The sequence below is a fragment of the Diadema antillarum genome, unplaced genomic scaffold, assembly GCF_040938485.1.
Source record: "Diadema antillarum isolate AM-2024a unplaced genomic scaffold, OU_Dant_1.0 seq00001482_RagTag, whole genome shotgun sequence".
NCBI lineage: Eukaryota > Metazoa > Echinodermata > Echinoidea > Diadematoida > Diadematidae > Diadema > Diadema antillarum.
In genome coordinates, this window is record NW_027272221.1 from 582,618 (window position 1) to 604,388 (window position 21,771).

General features: G+C 38.7%; 1 protein-coding gene across 1 annotated transcript; it reads left to right on the forward strand.

Annotated features, from left to right (window-relative positions):
- The first annotated feature begins 504 nt into the window (after window positions 1-504).
- Window positions 505-21,771, forward strand: LOC139709949 (indoleamine 2,3-dioxygenase 2-like). Its single transcript, XM_071621900.1, has 13 exons — window positions 505-595; window positions 8,548-8,639; window positions 10,144-10,263; window positions 10,990-11,123; window positions 13,365-13,485; window positions 14,629-14,725; window positions 15,532-15,583; window positions 15,986-16,061; window positions 16,659-16,740; window positions 19,128-19,220; window positions 20,392-20,488; window positions 21,093-21,172; window positions 21,566-21,771. Exons 1-13 carry the CDS (start codon window positions 505-507, stop codon window positions 21,769-21,771), a joined length of 1,341 nt encoding a protein of 446 aa, XP_071478001.1.

Below are 21,771 nucleotides of genomic sequence, written 5' to 3' on the forward strand. Positions count from 1 at the left end.
TGCTCGATACTCGATATGCGCATGCTCGTTTGCGTGTGTATGTTCGTCTGTTGAATGCGGATACACGCACACACACGCAACTAACCGAGGAACGAACGGAACGTGACGAGAAGACTGCTCGGTAAGTCAAAGTTCGGGAGGGGGGGGGGGGGGGGAGGGGGACACATACCGCCAAGCTTAATAACTTCAGTGATAACAGAATAACCTTGTGTACTCGCATGTAAAACCGACCCCCCTTTCTGGCACTTAAATCTACTTCTCTCTCTCTTTACGAGGTAAACGCATGTTGTGTGTATCTGTGTGCATGCTGTGTTTGTGAGTACATAATAAGTGAATGCACGTGGATCCAGACTACGGCATATATAAGGTGGGCCATTTAACAGCGCTCGAACATTATGAGTGATAGTAGCCAGCGGAAAGCACATTGTAGACTACATAGTTCTCGCACATGCACTTGTCATTGATACATTCCTTTATCCCTTGATTTCATGTACAGAGACTGCAATGGCTCGAGCCAAGTACAACGGCGTTCCCCGGCTGGAGGACTACGGTGTTTCGCCAACGTTTGGATTTATGGACGCACATCCCACGGTGAGTAGCCCCTAAAAGTGCATTATCATTCTTTTACCTGCAAGTCTATGGCGTCTTTTTTTTTTTTCTTTACGCATCAAGGAGCTTTGCTCAATTGTTCAATTCTGAAGTCCTGCTCTATAGTAAACGACTAGAGTTGTCTGACACGATATGCCGGTGGTGTATAGTGCCTCTAATACGACCGTAACGTTATAAACTACTAGTATTCTGTGCGTGTTGAGATCCGAACGGCAGTGTTAAGACCGTAATAACAAACCTTCTATGCAAAGTACGATACCAGTGGTATAGTGAGATAATCATGCGTACATGGGGGAGGGGGGCTCCTGTACACTGGCGTAGCCAGGGGGGGGGGGGGGGGGGTGGGGCGATGGGGGCGGTCGCCCCCCCCCCCCCCCCCTAAGATTTGGACCGGGGATTTGGGAGGCGGAAGAAAAAAATGCGTGTATACTGTATGCATGCACATGAAGCGGGTCTCCTTTGCAACCTTTCATCAAATAAGATATATTTTTTGAATATTTCACTCAAAGTGTGCACCAGATCGTTGAATTTCAATTCAAAATATGCAAAATCTCTCGTGCTTGGGAGGGGTAATCCCCCTCCCAAACCCTCCCCCTCTGTGCCTCTTTCCCTAGCTAAGTACACTTTTTAGATTTACAAAAAAATTCTGAATAATTCTGAGTGCACAAGACTTATCACTTATATTCCGAAAACTGAAGGTTCCCTTATGTATAAGGGGAATTTGCCCTTTTAATTGACCCTTTCCTCCCTCAGCCCCCCCCCCATCAGTTTTTTTTTTTTTTGTGATTTCCCAAATGTTGATTCCATCAAATATGAGTATACGAGATATCTCAATTTCAACCTTAAAGAGATAAATGCTCCATCGGAAGGGAAGGGTGGAGATAACACTCGCCCACGCCTTCTCCCTGCCCGCCCCCCCCCCCCCCCCCCACCCCGCCATGCAAAGAAGTAGACTGTGGCTATACCCAGATCGCTTTATTTCAATTCTAAAAACGCAAAAGCTCCGCGAGCGGGAGGGGGAATCCCCCTTCCCCTAAGCTCTACCTCACAAGACTTTATACATACGCACAGATGGTGCACATTCGGAATAAGAGCTAAATTCCGTGATTTTAACACTTCGATGAAAAAGTATTGCACCAAAAATTTGCACCAGATCGCTGAATTTCAGGTCTGAAAACGCAAAATCACCTTCGTATGGGAGGGGATATGCCCCTATCTACACCCTCGTGTGCATGCTTTTTCTGTTTGATTGCTGAACAGACAGCGTTCATGATATTCAGTGTAAGAATTAATACAAGAAGACTAGTGTATTTAAATCATACCATTTTATAGGCAATTGTTCCATAATAATCTACAGTAAAATATACTGCTACCTTAAACAAGTGGGATTGTTTCACGTCGGTAAAACGCGCAAAAACATGCATCAAATTGCACCATTTGCAAAATCAAAATGCAAAAAGTTCTTACCGTGGGAGGGGGGACACCCCCCTCCCACACCCTCCCCTCCCCCCTCGCTCTCTCCGCTCTCTCGGGTTCAGTCGCGTTCATGATATTCAGTGAAAAGAATTAATACAAGAAGTGTATTTGAATTATACCATTTTATAGGCAAATTGTTCAATAATAATCTACACTAAGATATACTGCTACCTTAAACAAGTGGGACTGTTTCACGTCGATAAAACGCGCAAAAACATGCATCAAATTGCACCATTTGCAACATCAAAATGCAAAAAGTTCTTACCGTGGGAGGGGGGCCACCCCCTCCCACACCCTCCCCTCCCCCCTCGCTCGCTCCGCTCGCTCGGGTTCAGTCGCGTTCGTGATATTCAGTGAAAAGAATTAATACAAGAAGTGTATCTGAATTATACCATTTTATAGGCAAATTGTTCAATGATAATCTATACTAAAATATACTGCTACCTTAAACAAGTGGGAATGTTTCACGTCGATAAAACGCGCAAAAACATGCATCAAATTGCACCATTTGCAAAATCAAAATGCAAAAAGTTCTTACCGTGGGATCCCACCCTCCCCTCCCCCCTCGCTCGTTCTGCTCGCTCGGGTTCAGTCGCGTTCATGATATTGAGTGAACAGAATTAATACAAGAAGTGTATTTAGATTATACCATTTTATAGGCAAATTGTTCAATTATAATCTACACTAAAATATACTGCTACCTTAAACAAGTGGGAATGTTTCACGTCGATAAAACGCGCAAAAACGTGCATCAAATTGCACTATTTGCAACATCAAAATGCAAAAAGTTCTTACTGTGGGAGGGGGGACACCCCCCTCCCACACCCTCCCCTACCCCCTCGCTCGCTCCGCTCGCTCGGGTTCAGTCGCGTTCATAATATTCAGTGAAAAGAATTAATACAAGAAGTGTATCTAAATTATACCATTTTATAGGCAAATTGTTCAATAATAATCTACATCAAAATAAACTGCTACCATAAACAAGTGGGACTGTTTCACGTCGATAAAACGCGCAAAATCATGCATCAAATTGCACCATTTGCAACATCAAAATGCAAAAAGTTCTTACTGTGGGAGGGGGACACCCCCCCCTCCCACACTTTCTCCTACCCCTCGCTCACTCCGCTCGCTCGGGTTCAGTCGCGTTTATGATATTCAGTGAAAAGAATTGATACAAGAAGTGTATCTAAATTATACCATTTTATAGGCAAATTGTTCAATAATAACCTACATCAAAATAAACTGCTACCATAAACAAGTGGGACTGTTTCACGTCGATAAAACGCACAAAAACATGCATCAAATTGCACCATTTACAACATCCAAATGCAAAAAGTTCTTACCGTGGGACGGGGGACACCCCCCTCCCACACCCTCCCCCCCCCCCCCCCCCCCCTCGCTCGCTCCGCTCACTCGGGCTCGGTCGCTTCGCTCCCTCGCAGACTAATCGCCCCCCCCCCCCCCAAGATGAAATCCTGGCTACGCCGTTGCTCCTGTAATGGTGCGAGTCAGTTACATGCACTCTGGAGCTAAACACACTTGATTGTAAACTTAAGCATTTGATAAGGGGAATGTTGTTATCCTGACGTCGTTGCGTTGATACGATTGGGAACTATGCTTTTTTTTGCTTTTTTTTTTTGGGGGGGGGGGGCAAAATCTCGACGGGGGCACATTTATGTGACGATGTCAGATCCTCGGAGAGGGAGCGAAGCGAGCGAGCGGGGCGGGGGGGGGGGGTGGAAAGGGTGATACCCCCTCCCCCCACGGTACTCTCTAAAAAAAATCGAGTGAAAATATTCACTCCTAAAAGAGTGAATACAAAAAAGAGTGAAATTGGAGTGAATTTTGAGTGAAAATTTTCATTTTCGCTCGTTTTAGAGTGACCTCAGGGATCACTTCGAAATCATCGAGTGATCCCTGAGGTCACTCCAAAATGAGTGAAAATGAACATTTTCACTCATAAGTCACTCCAATTTCACTCTAAATTTACTCTTTTTTTGTATTCACTCTTTTAAGAGTGAATATTTTCACTCGATTTTTTTTTTTTAGAGAGTAGGGAGCTTTTGTAAAACAGAGTACAAAAGTCGCGTTTATAGACCATTTAAAAGCAAATTTCACAGAAATTAAACATACTGAAAAATAATCAGTGCGAAGGACTATGATTATTACATATGGGGGTACATATGTGATGGTGTGAGAACCTCGGCGAGGGTGTGGGAGGGGGTAGGGACTTTTTGTAAAAACAGAGTACAAAAGTCGCGTTTATAGAGCATTTAAAAGCAAATTTCTAGGGAATTAACATATTGAAAAAAAAAATCAGTTGGAAGGACTATGATCATAACATACGGGGGTACATTATGTGACAGTGTGAGATCCTCGGCGAGGGAGGGTGTGGGAGGGGGATACCCCCTCCGACGCCGACGGCAGTAACTTTTCGTAAAAGTATTTTTTTTTTTTTAGAGAGTAGGGAGCTTTTGTAAAACAGAGTACAAAAGTCGCGTTTATAGACCATTTAAAAGCAAATTTCACAGAAATTAAACATACTGAAAAATAATCAGTGCGAAGGACTATGATTATTACATATGGGGGTACATATGTGATGGTGTGAGAACCTCGGCGAGGGTGTGGGAGGGGGTAGGGACTTTTTGTAAAAACAGAGTATAAAAGTCGCGTTTATAGAGCATTTAAAAGCAAATTTCTAGGGAATTAACATATTGAAAAAAAAATCATTTGGAAGGACTATGATCATAACATACGGGGGTACATTATGTGACGGTGTGAGATCCTCGGCGAGGGAGCGAAGCGACCGAGCGGGGGAGGGTGTGGGAGGGGGATACCCCCTCTCACGGTTATAGGGGCTTTTTTGTTGTTGTAAAAACAGAGTATAAAAGTCGCGTTTATAGAGCATTTTAGATTAAATTTCTAAGGAATTAAGCATAGTAAAAGAAATCACTGCAAAGGACTATGATTATACTAAGTACGGGCAGAGCGAGCGAGCCACTTTCACTTTGCATTCATCTGAAATGTACTCATTAAAAGCGTAAACGTGATTGCATCGTTCGAGCAATAAAAAATATTCTTATACTGCTAGAAAGCAAAGAAGAATATGAAAAAATGTAAGGTTTACTGAAGGTATGTTTTAGCGGGCACACTCGAGGACACGAGGCTACCATCTATACACTAAATTTACTCATAAGTTCATATTAGTGTATAGATATAATAATGTATATTGTTAGTGTAAAATGTGTTAAACCGTAACACTGATTTGTAGAGATCTACATATTCTAGCTGGACGTTGTTGGTGTTCCTGAATAAATGCACCAGATAGCTTAATGTACGGTCATATTGGTGATCTGAAATCTAAAATCGTTCTTTGGACTATAAAGATCTTGCCTCGATTAGAAAATTAGATCACCCTGAGCAGTGATTTTGTAATAAAAAACTAGTACAACAGGGAATATATGGGTAATTCCATAAAATGGGTAATTCCATAAAAATGAATAAATAAAAAAGGGTCACAACGGTTACGCCCCCTTTTATTAGGTAAGTATCCTCTTGTTTGAAGGCAAAAAAGTTTCCTGCTAAAAGTATCAGATATATTTGTTAAAAAATGCAAAATCATGACTTTGTTGGCGAAATTGCGCGCGTGTTGTGTGTGTGTGTGTGTGTGTGTGTGTGTGTGTGTGTTTTACTGTAATACCAGTTTAATAGATTTATGGCTTATTGATGAATAAAAATCTATATTAGTGGCTCAAAAATGATATAAGAATAGCAAATTTGAATACTATGACCAATAGTCATTCATGAAATGATGATTTTTTTTTTTTTTTTTTTTTTTCACGAGTGGGTCTCAGGAATCAAGTTTCTCATGTATTCTTGGTGTCCCGAAAATTACTTACACGAGGAACCTTAATTTATGAGGGTAGAATTCATAATAAGCATCAATGTCGAACTATTGTTATCATTTTGATGGCACTCAAATAGTTCTAAAGATTTCAGAGAAAATTGGGCAAAAAAGCCCAACAAACATGACAAATATGTTCAATTGTAATTTTCACAAATAGCTGTGGTGTCCTGCGAAATAACGGGCCTACAAGTAGGACATAATTATGCGTTAATTTGAAAAAAGAAAATGAAGAATGAAAATTTGGTGAGCCGCTTACACGTAGAACCTTCGGGAATCTTTTTCTGGCCCAAAACTGGGGTTGTGTGGTTCTTTGAATAGTGTAGTAAATTGTTGATTACAAAATGACCACTTATATTATTGAAACAAAAATAAACATAGTGTTAAATAGGTATTGAGATGCCAGGATGGAAGGTTCCTCGTGTACGCGGACACGATGCACGGTATCCTGCTTGATACGAGGAACCGTGTTTTCCCCTAATGCTGTTTTGTATGCAGACTTGCTTCATTTTCAATGTAGAATGTTAGTTTTCACTCACTAATGAAGGGACTTGCTAAAAAACAAAAAGCTGATTTTCTGATTTTATTGCCAAAGTAAGCATGTCACCTTATTTACTTACACATTATTTATGGAATTCTTCATACCAGCATACAGTGCATTTTTTTTTCACTACTGAGATCTCTGATTACTGTAAATGCAACTTTGATAATACCTTGCAGGGCCTACGTCTTTAACGCATTGAGTTATCCAGTATACTCATGCAGAAATCAAATGGACTGCTACAAGGGGAAACGGTTATGTCTGGATTGTCTGTAATGACAATAACATTAACTTCGACGCCGCAAGAGGGTCCATGAACCTTAAAGAGATAGCATAGTTTTGCTTGAGACCTGGCTTTAGATTTTTAACCTTTTTAGTGAGATGATTAGAAACCTCCTGTGAAGTATGAAAGAACATGTAATTCCAAGAGGAATTCAACTTTTATCTTATGGAAATTGGTTTTGAAATGGTTGAGATATCCAAAACAAAGCAATACTAATCAAATGTGGGTTCTAACCTTTATTAGGATCGCTATGTTTTACTTTGTTTGAGGATATCTCAACCATTTCAAAACCAACTTTCATGAAATAAACTTGGAATTCCTCGTCGAATGGTATGCTCTGTGACATTATTTAGTAAGTGACTTCTTAAGTGATATCTCTCCAAAAGTTAAAAGCTCAATCCTCATCTTCACCAAAACTGTACCATCCCTTTAAAGGTTTATCAATCCTAGGTCTGTACTGGAATGAGGAAACGGGACTTCCCTATCAGAGCGATTGGGATTATTACTTGCATAACACGGTACTAGCTGTTCAATTATAGCGCACAATGATAGCATGACTGGACATCGAAGTGCTGACCTCAACCATCGGGAGACGAAATCGACAATTCTGACTTTTAGTGAAGAACAATTGAGTATATGAATATAAGAACGACCCAAGTCCATGGAAGATCATTTCGAGTAAACTAAAAAAAACTTAATATCTTTTTTATTTGTCCAATAATATTCTATTTAACTGTGATGGGAAGGCAACATTGTATATACAAATTAGAACATATATTATTATGACAATTAACATTTACATTAATTGTGGAGAGGCCATTTTGTGTGGTGGACTTGGGTCGTTCTTTGATTCATATACATGATATTCTGCCATAGAGATGGGAGAAGGATGAGAGAGGGCGCTATCATATGAATGTAAGAATGACCCAAGTCCTTCATTCTTACATTAATATAAGATTTAACTTATTCATTTCAGGCACTTCCGGGGGTAATTATGATTTATCATTTATACACAAGATGAGTCCATGCATAAGCTATAATTTCCCATGTCAAACTGAATTTGGCCAAAAATTGGACTTGGGTCGTTCTTATATTCATATACTCAATTAACAGATTGCTCAGCTTTCGTGCTCCATAAGTTTTTGATATCAAATCACATGTTATGTCTGTTTATTAACAAACACATTTTCTTTTTCATCATTATCCAAAAAGTCAGTTTATCTGTTTATTAGAATACGGGTTCTTTTCCTCTGAGGGCCTAGTAACAATTAATCTGATCAATACATGATTACTCAACGCATGCATGGAGCTAAAAATATTGAAGGGTATAGTAGTGGCATGTAAACCAAGCAGCTTATAACTAGGTCACAAGCAGAAACATTCAAATTTTGATGAGTGCACACTGATGTAAAGAGTAAGCCTACTGTGATTTTCACTAACGATTCAATCATAAAGCCGCATATACTCTGTGGTATCTATCGTTCAGAAATATTATATCTGTGATTATGTGTATCTAGATTGTGCTAAAAGTTTTAATTTTGATGTTTTTGTAGCTGTTGTTGTACATGATATCGCTGTGTATGATTTTGCTTCGGTAGACCTATCTCTCGTTTCCTCTTATTGAAATGGTCAAACTGTGATTTTCTTAGACGATGGATTTTCAACAGATCGTACTCGTTCGTTGACTATGATTATCTTCCTTTTGCCGTATGTCATACGCACGTATACAGACAGATCTGCCAGAGTACTTCAAACCATGGACGACACTTGCTACCAATACTGCGGACTTGGTTGATAGTGGCGAAGTCAGGGAAAGAATAGAAAAGGTGAGCTGAAAAAAAAAAAACAACCAACAACAATAACAATCATACAACGAATAAACAACATTCAAGATGTCGGCCAAGCGTGATTTATGCCACGCCGGTAAACACGCTGTATTTTTACTATGAAAGAATCGCCAGAAAAATAAAGACGTTTTGGATATTTAGAATGCAAAAATAACGGTTTAAAAAGGAGGAAAAAGTTAACAACAACAACATAGAAAATATATCTAAAGTTAACCTTAAAACGATTATAGTCCCTGGCAATCTGTAATATAGTATATGAATATGTTTGTACTTACCGTATGACTTTTTAAACTGAAATCAATTTCCGTTGTTGTAATATTTTATTTGCCAACGTGCTCTTTCTCGTGTTGGGAATGTTACCTTTTGTTCTGTATCAGATTATATGCTATAAACTCATATAAGCCACGGATTCACTGAAAAACAGCCTCGAGGCTGATAGTGTTTTTTAAAACCATATTGAAATAAAACAAACAAGCAATGCAAATGAGACCAGTTTAATACTCCCCATTACTTCTCGTCGTTGTTCATACATTATCGTTTTGCCTTTTATACATTTCCTGTCTTTATCAAGTATTGCACTTTTGTCCCCTCTTCTTGCCATTGTTTCATATCTACTGGCCCGTTGGAAGCCGATACTCTAACCGAACCCTGGCGCCCTTGAGTGTCTCTAATGCATAGAGCTGTGAGTGAATTTGAGTTTAATGGCAACCCTGTATGTTAACGTTGGGTGCACTCCATAACAATAAGATATTGCAACAAGTACGTGAATACCATTCCTTTGGTATTATTCTGCTTATTCCTGTCTTGATTATTGATAGTATGTGTAAGGCGAGTATAAGGAATTTTGAGGGGTGTGCAGCGCAGTGTGTGCAGAGAAAATTACAAATTGAACGACTAAAAGGTTTGAAACGTCTCATTTCAAATACTTATTCTGAAGGGGAAAAATACCCGACTATATATGTGGATTAAAGACAGAATGATAAGTATTGTGTATTGCATCAGATAAGTTGAGGAAAATCGGATACACTCTGGTCTAACCTAACGAATTTTTAAAGTTTCGATAAGGCCATCACTTTCGCTGGATACGAAGTCTCCAACACTTCGTGATGTCATCGTAGGACAGAGATAATGACAGTGAGAATTCTACAACGTCATTTGATTTATAACGAAGAGTACATATTCGTTCCCTTTGTTGCTGACATTATGATGAGGATGATATCATTTCCTCTGCCTTCGAAAAGACGTTAGCCAAGTGTTCCTCGATTATGTCAGAAATTGAAAATGTCTTGAATTGTCATTCAATCACACATATCTCGGATCCATATCCCTTTAATCTACAACTCCGGCTCTATGCCACATCAGCAGTAGTCATCCTACCCCCCTCCCGGCCACATGCACATCCGTTACATGAAATAGCCGCCCCCTGTTGTGACATCATTATTATGAGGTGGTTCATTTACCCCTTTTTTTTTACCTGCCATAGATGCCTTTGCTGGATCACAATCGACTGGAAGGTCCCCGCCAATGGAAGGCAGCTCTGGTCCTGCTCACAGCACTGGCGAACGCTTATGTTTGGTGCAATGGGGAGGATGACATTCCAGAGGTAAAGCGGTCTAGACTATATTATTAAGTTGCCAACCCGTCTCCATCTTCTGAAAGTGTTGAATCCCGTCATTTCTGAATCAAAACATTTCCGTAAATTTGTACAGCAAAATGTCAGTGTTGTTTTAACGTTGAAAACACTGCAAGAATTAAAGCCGCTTTGAAGCAGTCGAGCATTGCATAAACGCTGTGCGTGCGTGTGTGTGTGTGTGTGTGTGTGTGTGTGTGTACGTGGGGAAGGGGGTATGGGAGATATTCACATCGGCCAGTGTTGGCCCACTTGTGTTTGAATGAGGTTCATTTGGATATCATCAATTCGTTTTTGTCCACCCCCATCAAATTAGGTTTTGCCTCGATGCGTGGCCATACCTTTCGCAACAGTTGCAGAGAAGCTGCAGGTGACGCCATCACTGACTGCATGGGGTTTCTCCATGATTAACGCGCATTTTCAAAATTAAGGGTATGCATAAATAATTATTGACCCTACAAAATTTCATGACTCGTTTATCCAATGACTAATCTCATCATGCTTTGATATAAACTGATATAAGCTGCTTCAAAGCAAGCGATACTGCATTCATAAACGATATGTGTGTGTGTGTGTGCGTGTGTGTGTGTGTGTGTGTATGTGTCTGCCTATAAGGGATATGTTGCCCCACTTAATATCTCTATGAACAACTGAATTTGCACTAGATGCATTTTTCTTCATGCATACTCTTCGTATCAGGTTTTGCCTCGATGCGTGGCCATACCTTTCGCAACAGTTGCGGAGAGGCTACAGGTGACGCCATCACTGACTGCATGGGGTTTCTCCATGATTAACTGGAAGCTCAAGGACCCAAACGGACAAGTCGAGCTGGAGTAAGTTAAAGGTCCTGTTTACCTTTGGGAGTAGTGATTTTAGAAATGTTACAGATATGACATTTGATGCATATGAGTAGGTCAGCTGTACCACAAAACATCCTGCCATATAAAACGTTTGCGATAAAGCCTAAAATATAAGGAGATACAATGTATCACTATTTTTCTCATTAAACCATAACTATTGTTCACATTTTGAATATTTAACAATACTTTACATCTATTATACTGGTTCAAATTTTTACATTGGTTGTTTCTATCCCTAACTCACATTTTAGAAATATTTTGAAGCACTAATGCTCGGTTTTGTTTCATCTGCAAATGATAAATTATGCCTTTAAGCGATGTTATCGTTTAGAGTACCTACTACGCAGTCATACTACGCAATCATTTCTTTGGAGTGTATTGCCTCCACCCTGTCTCAGACATTACCCGGACGTTCACCCGACATGCTCCGGAGGTGAAACACTCCACTGAAATAATCCATAGAAGGGGAGAACAATGTATGCCCCGTCCTCATAACGGGGTTGCTCGGAGACCTTCTCCGGGTATGTTACTATAGGAAAATTGGCTGTCCTTGACCAGTTCGTTGCGTATACGCGGAAAATGCGTCTCATCATGCATGTCTCATCATTGGCATTGCAGTAGCATTATCTGTTCTCTAGTGTTTTCGTCTATGAAATACGTTTACCGTGTAAACACACTTTCCCTCCTCATTTCTTAAGAATGTTCTTGGTAAATATATATATAACAAATGTATCAGTCATAAAATCAGCGACATTGTTGAAAACCAGCTTGTCCTGAACTTGACGGTGGATGCCGTTCGACCTGTAGCATACAGTGTGCTCTCTGGTTACATCAAGATTTCCGGCCAAGGTGATATCTTCTGGCTTCATTACCGGAATGTCTTCCGGACGTTACTTCTAGTCTACCCGGGACGGTCTTGAAAAAAGTTTATCCGAGTTCCTCGGGAGTGCGCTGGCGGGAGGCTGTCCACTTTGTTGCGTCTGAACAGGTTCACGTTGATCATGTTCTCCGGTGTGCTCAGGAGGCATGCTCCGAGTTATGTGGTCTGTTAAGATGGGGTATGTGGTTGTAACGCGTTTGTGGATGTGTGTTTCAGTGGAACAGACCACGGACTGTCAATCATAAGTCACGCTAAGTCTGCTGATCCAGGGGACATTTTTTTTTTTCTGTATTTTCCGAGCCATTGTATGCTATGGCAGGGACAACCACTACACAGACTCGCATTGTGATATATCATATCTGACGTCAAGAAAACGCAAAGGTTGTAACAAGCACGAAGCCATGCAGGGATACTATTATACTAAACCATGAAATGAAGGTAACATCCTCCCCGCTACGTCGAAACGTATAACGATTCATTTTCGATGTTTTAAACAACCGAATAAATCCAGTCATCCGTGATCAAATAAAAAGAAGAAAAACAAACGATGATTGCGAAAGATCGCTGATTATCGACAATTGGGTTGTGGCGGGATGAGATTTGCGCAGAGCAATATCGCTGCTATATGATAATGCTTTCAATGCTCTTAACTCGGATTTTATGATTTGCCTTAAGTCCCAGACTGCTTTGACTCTTAGCTATACTCAAACACCAGCTGGCAGACATGTTTTATATAGTGACCATGCTTAATGTTTGTTTGTTTGTTTTTTTAATATGAGATGCCCGCCGAGACTGTCAAAACTATCATCATGGGCACCATGATGTGTAGATACCGAGTAATCATAGTAATATCAACAGCTCACAGCAACCTAACAGACTACTAACACACATACATACAGACACACATTCACTCATTCACTCATTCACTCATTCATCGACATATACTCATTCATCGACAAAAAGGGGGAAAGGATGAGTACCAAATGAAAAATTTGACACGTTATGTCACAGTCTGATTACAACAAATGCATTTGCTGAGCAGATAAAGAAAAAGAATATTATATTCAGAAAGAAATGGGTATATGAAGCATGTAAAGTAAACACACGCAAAACACACTTCTATGATTACTTTGCTTTGAATGAATGCAATCTCTACAATCTCGATTAATTCTTATTCGTCTCCTTCGGTCAATTACAGCTTTCTTGTCCATCACGATTCAATACACTGAAATCTAGCAAATTTAAAACCTGGGATCCTTTTAATATCTTACAATACCTGATCACTCAATCTGTGATGGATCGTGTGTTTTTGGTATTTTTTCCTTTCCCGCCAGTAACATGGAAACAATTGTCCAAGTACGAGGCGGTGCCGATGAGTCTTGGTTCATGTGCGTGGCCAATCAGGTGGAACTCGACTTTGCTCCCGCACTCTGCAGCATCGTAGAAGCACAAAAGGTGAACATCTGGGGAGTATTTTGATAAGCAGGCATTTGCAAGCGGACATTCACAATGGTTTTGCTTTATACTCATTCCAAACCTCAGACCAGACAATCGTATTTTTGATACCTATTACAGGGCTCGACCTTGGCCATGGCTCAGTGGCGCGACGGACCGGTGGTCCCAAGACACTAAGAATTCATGCCTGGCGAACGAACTTCCCAAAAGCATATCTTGTCATGCCCCGGTTGGGCGACTCAAATTAAAATAGATTGGTCTGTTTCCTCTTATAACTGTGTAACTATTTTTTTTTCTAACATTTCACATAAAGTTTTACCGATTGTAAAGTCCCAAACGGGCCAACAGAGAAAAATGTTTGAGTCGAGCCTTGCCTGTAACTATCTATTTCTCTATCTGTTTGTATCTATCTATTGATCTGTAATTATATCATTTTTATAGTAATTGGTTGAAATTGCTTGAAGTGATAATAATTCTTTTGCAACTTTTTCAGAATGTTTGACACTGTATGGCATACTATTTTGGAAACAATGTCACTTTTTATGACGACATCTTCAAAATAGTACACTATTTGTAAAATTATATTAAAGAGCAATTGTGACATTGCGCGCTGCCTCATTTGTTTATGAAAACTTTGTAAAATGTCATAAAGCAATTTGTCATCGCACCCTGTTTTGTAAGGTCACTGTAGGATCCCTCCATAACACCACACACTTCTCCCCTCATTCTTTCCTTCTTACCACAAATTCAGAGCAAATACATTCTGCCTAATTTCGAGTTTCTGGTTAGAACTGTGGAGCTCGGTACTTCCAATATTTCTATTCACTTCGGGGCCACACCCCGCAGGTATATTTCTATACAATGTATACACATATTTGTAAATGTATCTGTTATGTATAATATATGTATATATATATATATATATATTTCATATATATATATACAAATATATATATTTATATATATATATATATATAATTATATATATATATATATATATATATATATATATATATATAATATATATATATATATATATATATACAAATATATATATATGTATATATATAATATATATATATATATATATATATATATATATATATATATTATATGCTCCATTCATCTCACATATTTCTGAAGGCTGTCATTGACGGTGATGTGGAGAAGTTTATTACAGAACTCCAAACTATCGAGAGGGCTATACGTACAATGACTCACACGCTAAGCAGAATGTCGGGTAAGCATCTTCATAAAGTATAGTGACCTGTTATTAAATCATTTCTTTAAACTTTTCTGTTCCAGAGATTTTTGGACATTGTGCTCGCTGCTACAGAGTTTTTTGCTTCAATCGGCACATAAAGCACACTGGAGGTTTAATGAAATTGGCTGGTGTATTTTCCTCTTTTTTTTTGGGGGGGGGGTGTGAGGGGCGGGGGGGTGATGTACTCTCCCAGTTAAAGGCATAATTTACCATTTGCAGATGAAACAAAAACCCAGCATGAGTGTTTTAAAATAGTTCTAAAATGTGCGTTAGGGATAGAAACAACCACTGTAAAAAATTAAATCGGTAAAATCGATGTATAGTTAAATATACAAAATGTAAACAACAGTTATAATAAAAATGCTTCCAGACTTAACCGTATACAGTAAGTTTACAGTTTAATGAGAAAAATACAGATATCTCCATATATTTTAGGCTTTATCGCGAAAATTATATATGGTAGGATGTGTTGTAGTACAACAGACCTACGCATATACTCTGACATATGCATTAAATGTCATATCTTAATTCTTTTTTTTTTTAAATCACGGTGCCCAAAGGTAAAAAGGACTGATTTCGGGTAGAAATCTATGCTGAGGAATAGAAGATAGGAATACTAATGCACCAAGCTAGGAGAACTTACAGAATCTTCAAGTAAGCAATCGACATAAAGCAGTTGCTTAAGATGATAGTCTTCTGCATTCTGGAACTTTTTGCATAAAATCATAGTTTATTTTCCCTTTTTATTCTCCCTTACTGCATGTCTTACAACTGTTTGACAGAAAGATGCAGGCCTCATGTATTCTACAATGTCTTCAGACCGTTTCTGGCGGGGTAAGAACCATGTCGTTTTATGAGCTCCTCGTTGATGGCTTTTAATGCAATTTAAATGATGTACAGTTTCAGCAGACACAACGCATCACTGAAATTAAGCACACTTTGTCGAAACACCCACAAGTTATTGCAGAGCGAAGGGGGGGGGGGGGTTATTGATTGTTAATTCGGCATTTGTGGACAATAATCCGGCAAAAAAAAAAAAAAAACGCTCACAGGAAGTAGAAACCTGTATGCCGATTTTCTAATAATAACGGGTATGATTTGCTTATTTGATAAAGTTGATACTCAAATATATTTATATGTGTATGCATTAGTATGTATATAATTATTATGTATTAAATCATATCAAAGTGTACATACATGTCTGTTTATCAATTTATTGGTGTCTCTATTCTGCAGATGGGACTCACCTGCATTTAAGAAAAAGAATCTGAACGGACTTATCTATGAAGGAGTTAGTGATCAGCCTTTCTCAGTAAGCACCCATTTCTTATGGTGTATTCTTGAATAAAGATGATAATGATAATGATAGCAATAAGATTTTGGGTAGTGCAATCATTTCAATTCATAATCAGGTGAAACTATGAATCTCAGTGTCGTTTAAGCACCATTAATATGTGCATCTAATCATTGGACAGCTAGTGATCACAAATAAAATCCGTGATGAAGATAAAGCTCGTCAAAAGAGACAAAGTTTAAGTTTGTCTCTAAAATGCCTGGAGACTTTGACGTGCAAATGGGTTTTGGTTAAGAATGCTATAACAATACAATATAGTCGATTGGTCTTCAGTTTTGTATACATTCTCCACTTCCTTATTCTAAAATATTCAGCAGCAACACAAATCGTAGCTAATTTGCTGTAATTTTGCGCAACGGTCAGATAAAACCATCCATGCATATTAAAATCCATGCATATTGAACCCACAAAGTACGTGCGGCAATTATTAGGGAAAAGTTCAGCTACATATTTGTCCGTGTGTGACTCTGTCACTACTGCAAATGTCATTTTATTTGATACATCCAAATTTGTATGTTTATTTTCATATTCATTTCATTTCATTCTTGTTTCCAGTACACTGGTGGTAGTGCTGCCCAAAGTTCTACGTTACCGTGCCTAGATGCTGCATTTGGGGTGGACAAGACAGAGTCAGAAGGTGCAAATCACAAATTAACTTACGTTTACATGATTGAGATTAATCCTCTTTGATACAAATGGTTTACTGTAGTCTGCTGCCAAAGCTAGTGAGAATTTTAAATCACTATTGGCCTTATGCATCTTGAGGTATGTCTGTAAGGATATAGATAAATGCCGATCTTACAGAAATGTTTACATATGAGACCAGTAAGTGTCATAGTAATCATTTGAGAAAAAAGAGAAGAAATAGGAGACCAAAGTCACATTCTGATTCCATTCAGTACGTGCTCGAAGCTAACTTAACAACGAGCACAAACAATTATAATCCATTTGTAATACACGGGCAATGCAAATTCCCGCAGACGAGCTGATAGTCAGTAAAATAATGATGCTATAACGCCCGGCATTGACCCGTGTATAGGTGAAGTTACGCCTGGAGGCAAAAATCAAACTCCGGTCACATGAGAGCTCTCATCCAATCATTTCATCAGAATCCATATCATCAATTTGTCCGGTTTTCATAGGACGGAATCTATTTCATGGCATACTCACGCTCATTTTTTATAAGAAGAGTAAGGATGAACAGAAAAATACGAATTTCATCAAGTTTGACAAATCATGAAAGGATGGGGTTTTGAAATTTTACATATTCTCGTGCAATAATCGTTGCATTTAAGATCACGTGCACCGTTGATTTCAGGTCACCTCACCACTCTCCTCTCGATTTACGCATTAAACAGATATTGCGACAAACATTATGTGTATGTGTGTGTGTGTGTGTGTGTCTGTCTGTCTGTCTGATGTATGTGTGTCAGTAATTAAGTTTACCAGCACCGAAAAAGAAGTCATCATACGCGTACACATATTATTACTGTTACCTAAATGGTATTGATCCTGACGATATAGTGCAAGCCCCTTATTTTTATCGTAAAAATCTTAGTCTTAAAGGACAAGTTCACCTTCATAAACATAAGGATTGAGAGAATGTAGCAATATTAGTAGAACACATCATTGAAAGTTTGAGGAAAATCAGACAATCCGTTCAAAAGTTATGAATTTTTGAAGTTTTTGTGCAGTACCCACTGGATGAGAAGACTACTGCAGTGTATGAATAACTTAGATGTCACATGCGTACAACAATATACGGAAAATATAAAGAGAATTTCACAAAATTTCATCTTTTGAAAAAAGTACACATTCCCCTGACTCGTTACCGACAAATGTTATGGGTAATATTATTCCCCCTGCCTTTAGAAAGAGGCAAGTCAAGTGCTCTTTTATTATGCGAAAAAAGTGAAAATATGTTGAATTTTCTTTTACATTTTCTTTATACTGTTATACGCATATGACTCACAAGCTGTAGTAGTCTCCTCATCCAGCGGTTCCAACACAAAAATAAAAAAAATCATAACTTTTGCATCGATTGTCCAATTTTCCTCAAACTTTCACTGATGTGTTCTACTAATATTGTTGCATTTTCTCAATCCTTATGTTTATGAAGGTGAACTTGTCCTTTAAAGTCAGAGGAAGAAGCGAAATCTTCTAAGACATTGGACTTGCTTTAATAGAAAATGGTTGACTGGCACGAATAGCAATATCATTTTTACTGACATGTGATCATCGAGTATTTGAGAGCAAATAAATTAGTACACATCAGCCAAGCTTGAGAGAAACTGAACAATTTGTTGAAAAAAAGATATGAATTTTACAGTTTTCATGGAATGATTGTCATCATTTTTAAGAAAAAAAAAGAAGGCCACAATTCGTGAGGTCACACTAGGAAAATGACAGAAAAAAAAAAAAGAAACAGGGCATTTAGCAAAATTCCATTCCTTTGTGGAATTTAAAATACAGATAGCCTGCAATGGTGTATTCCATATAAATAGATATGCAGGGCTCAACGTTAGCGGGTTCCCGGAATGTGGAATGCCGTATGACAGACAGAAGTTCGATGAGTTAAATTGTTAGAAAGCCAGTCATGAATTCCAAGATGTCGACATTGAAATCGATTGCTCTCCAATGCATTTAATTTCATCATTGATTTAATAACAAAAATCGAGAAAAAAATGATTTAAAAAAAAATAATGACCGATAAACATAGAACCACTTACTATAAATTGAAAAGTAAGAATTGTAGCAGATGCGCACAACGTTTGCATTTATCTGGAAGTTAAGATGTATTCCCTGCCACCATAGTAGATATATTATATGATGTTATATATTCTCAATTTTAGATATGCAAATATATTTCTTTAAGAGAGAAAAAACTCAACACAACAAATTGTTAGTAATTTTCCACTGCTTGCACGTCTCCCAAACTACTGACAAATTTTTGCATGTTGAAAAGACTTTAATGAAATAGTGAATACAACATTTAACATCATTCATTCGTTTCTGACCTTCCAGTAACCCTCCTAAAGTCCTTCCAGCAGTACATGCCTAAACCACACCGAGATCTGATAGCTGCAATCTCAGAAGGGCCACCGATAAAATCATTCGGTAAGTGGTGATAATGACTGAGTGAAACGGAAGGAACAAAATTCCAAAGTTCCCCAGTTGGGTGACCTAAGAGAGACATAAACTAGATGATGTAATATAATCGTGCATAACATAATTATTATGATATATGTCCTGCTTCTTATGTTTGCTTAACGCTATAAATTGTTGCCCTTTGACATGTCTGAAGCAAAAGGATATCAATGAGTCTGTCGTAAGTTCGGACACCTTCAGTTCAGTTCAGTTCAGTTTTTATTTCTGCATTTCAAAATCAATACAAATCAACAAATCAACAAAATACTTACATAGTCATTTACACAGCTAATATTCGTAACGTTTGGATCTTACATACATTTTCTTTTTTTTTTCAAGAACGAATATCATATATGAAAGGAAGCAATAGGAAATGATAAAAATGAAATGCAGGGGACCATCATCATAAGCTAAGCTTGACGAGGATGATGGCCCCAGGTAAAGAGATACATAAAGAAAATCTTGCCACTCACTGAGTGGGGGGTAATTGTGCGATGGGCTCAACGAAGAGATACATAAAGAAAATCTTGCCACTCACTGAGTGGGGGGTAATTGTGCGATGGGCTCAACGAAGAGATACATAAAGAAAATCTTGCCACTCACTGAGTGGGAAGTAATTGTGCGAAGGGCGTGCGGTGCAGTGCGGTGTGCATTGTGTTGGGATGAATCTTGGTTTGTACCTGAGACCACACCGTTGAGTACATCAATACATCAGAGCGTTGGTCGCGACTGTAAATATTAAATACACAGAAAAGAACAAACATAATTTCAACACTATGCAACTACTCATAAATAATCTTACTACCCCAACCCCAGAAAAAAAGAAAACGAAACATTGACAATGTATACTGTATATATATATATATATATATATATATATATATATATATAATTGATCTTAGTTGTTAGTTTTGATTAGGGCTTAGTAGGACAAGTGAACAATTCTTATGCAACCATACTTTGATTAGACGCAACACTTTGGCTGTAGTGCGTATGTTGGAGAAAGGAAATGAGGGGAGGGGGTAGCGGAAACACAGCTTTTAACTCCTAAAACGTTTCTTGTCATGAAACTAATTTTGTAAACATCGTCAGAGTGTAAGAGTGCATTCTCTCTGATGACCACTCTTTCCCTACAACGCAGTTCACTCCTGTGGGTCACCAGAAGCCGTTCGGTGGTTCAACGCCTGTCTCAGTGGTATGAAGGACTTCAGGAACGGGCACTTAAAGTTGGTTGGAAGGTATCTGTTCTCCTGAATATACATTTTGTTCTCCTGGATAAACGATTCAAACCAAAGTGCAGGATTTCTGAAAAGCCTTTCAGATGACGTAATGCCCTATCGATAATATTGTAATCATGTTGGAATTATCATCATAAGTGATGAAGGTCGTACCTTCTTGTTCAGAGGCGTCCTAAGCTAGACACAAGAAAAGCTTCGACAAGATGGGCCTCTCAGCGGTATAGCCGCACCGTCAAATCTAAATGTGATGGCTCTCAGAAATGGTCAAACCTACAGTGTCTACACCTTGCACATCTGGGTCCCGAAATACAATTCATATTGGGTAAATCTTTTGTTCATAAGTGACACATAATATCTCATTGGATAGAAGACTGAACGGTGCACCATATATTCTTTCTTGGGTATGTATGTAGCCCTGAGAAGGGCCTTTTCATGGCCACATACATACCCAAGAAAGAATACTAGTACGTGGTGCACCGTTAAGTCTTGTACCACCCAACATTCTACCGCCACCGAAGCCTTCAAAAATGTCAACATGTGTGATCATAATTCGTGGTTACCAAGGTCTTTAAATTTTCGCCTCTTTACGTTCTTTTACTTTCAGATATATACTAGCAATGTCACGAAGAGGCGATACAAACACCCAATTTTCCCAACAGGCAGAGGCAGGAACTGGCGGAACAGGTGAGAAATGGGAAAAAAGAAACATATTGAAAATGATGGACAACTAGGGGTCAATGAAAAAACAACTACAAATAAATCTCGACAAGCTAAATATTTCGCTCGGCTCTGAAGCGTGATGTTCGTAGTTTTGGTTTTTTTAAATATTTTGTTTGGTTTGTAATTCTTGATGGGGCGTCAAAAACATATTCAGACAGGAATACATCAATATTCTTTTATACAATTTCCATCAACGCCGGAATGTTTCTCAAACTAGGCAAGTAATATGCACCGCAATGCATCTACTAAAATTGCCCATTGCTTTAATGTCCAGAATTACGTATGTAACTTCTTTCTTCCCCGATGTGTTCGTCTCTGCGTTGAATTTACCTTGTCACCTGTTTGTTATTCTCACAGGTTTCCTAAGTTTTCTAACTCGATTGCGAGATGCTACGATCCAGACTATGCTGGGAGGGGTCCGTAAGTCGGAGGTGCAGGATGCCGTCTCCATGGCAACAGGGCAACAAGATAAACGAAACAAGCAGCTATGCAGTTGGTCTACATGGGTCAGGGGCCTTGCAATCTCCCTTCTGGTCGCCACTTTGGCTCTACTTGTAATTTAG

Coding starts and splice junctions, on each gene's coding strand:
- LOC139709949 (XM_071621900.1), top strand. CDS start 505: ATGGCTCGAGCCAAGTACAACGGCGTTCCCCGGCTGGAGGACTACGGT. Junction 16,741..19,127: donor GGACAAGACAGAGTCAGAAG/GTGCAAATCACA, acceptor CTGACCTTCCAG/TAACCCTCCTAAAGTCCTTC. Junction 21,173..21,565: donor GGCAGGAACTGGCGGAACAG/GTGAGAAATGGG, acceptor TTATTCTCACAG/GTTTCCTAAGTTTTCTAACT.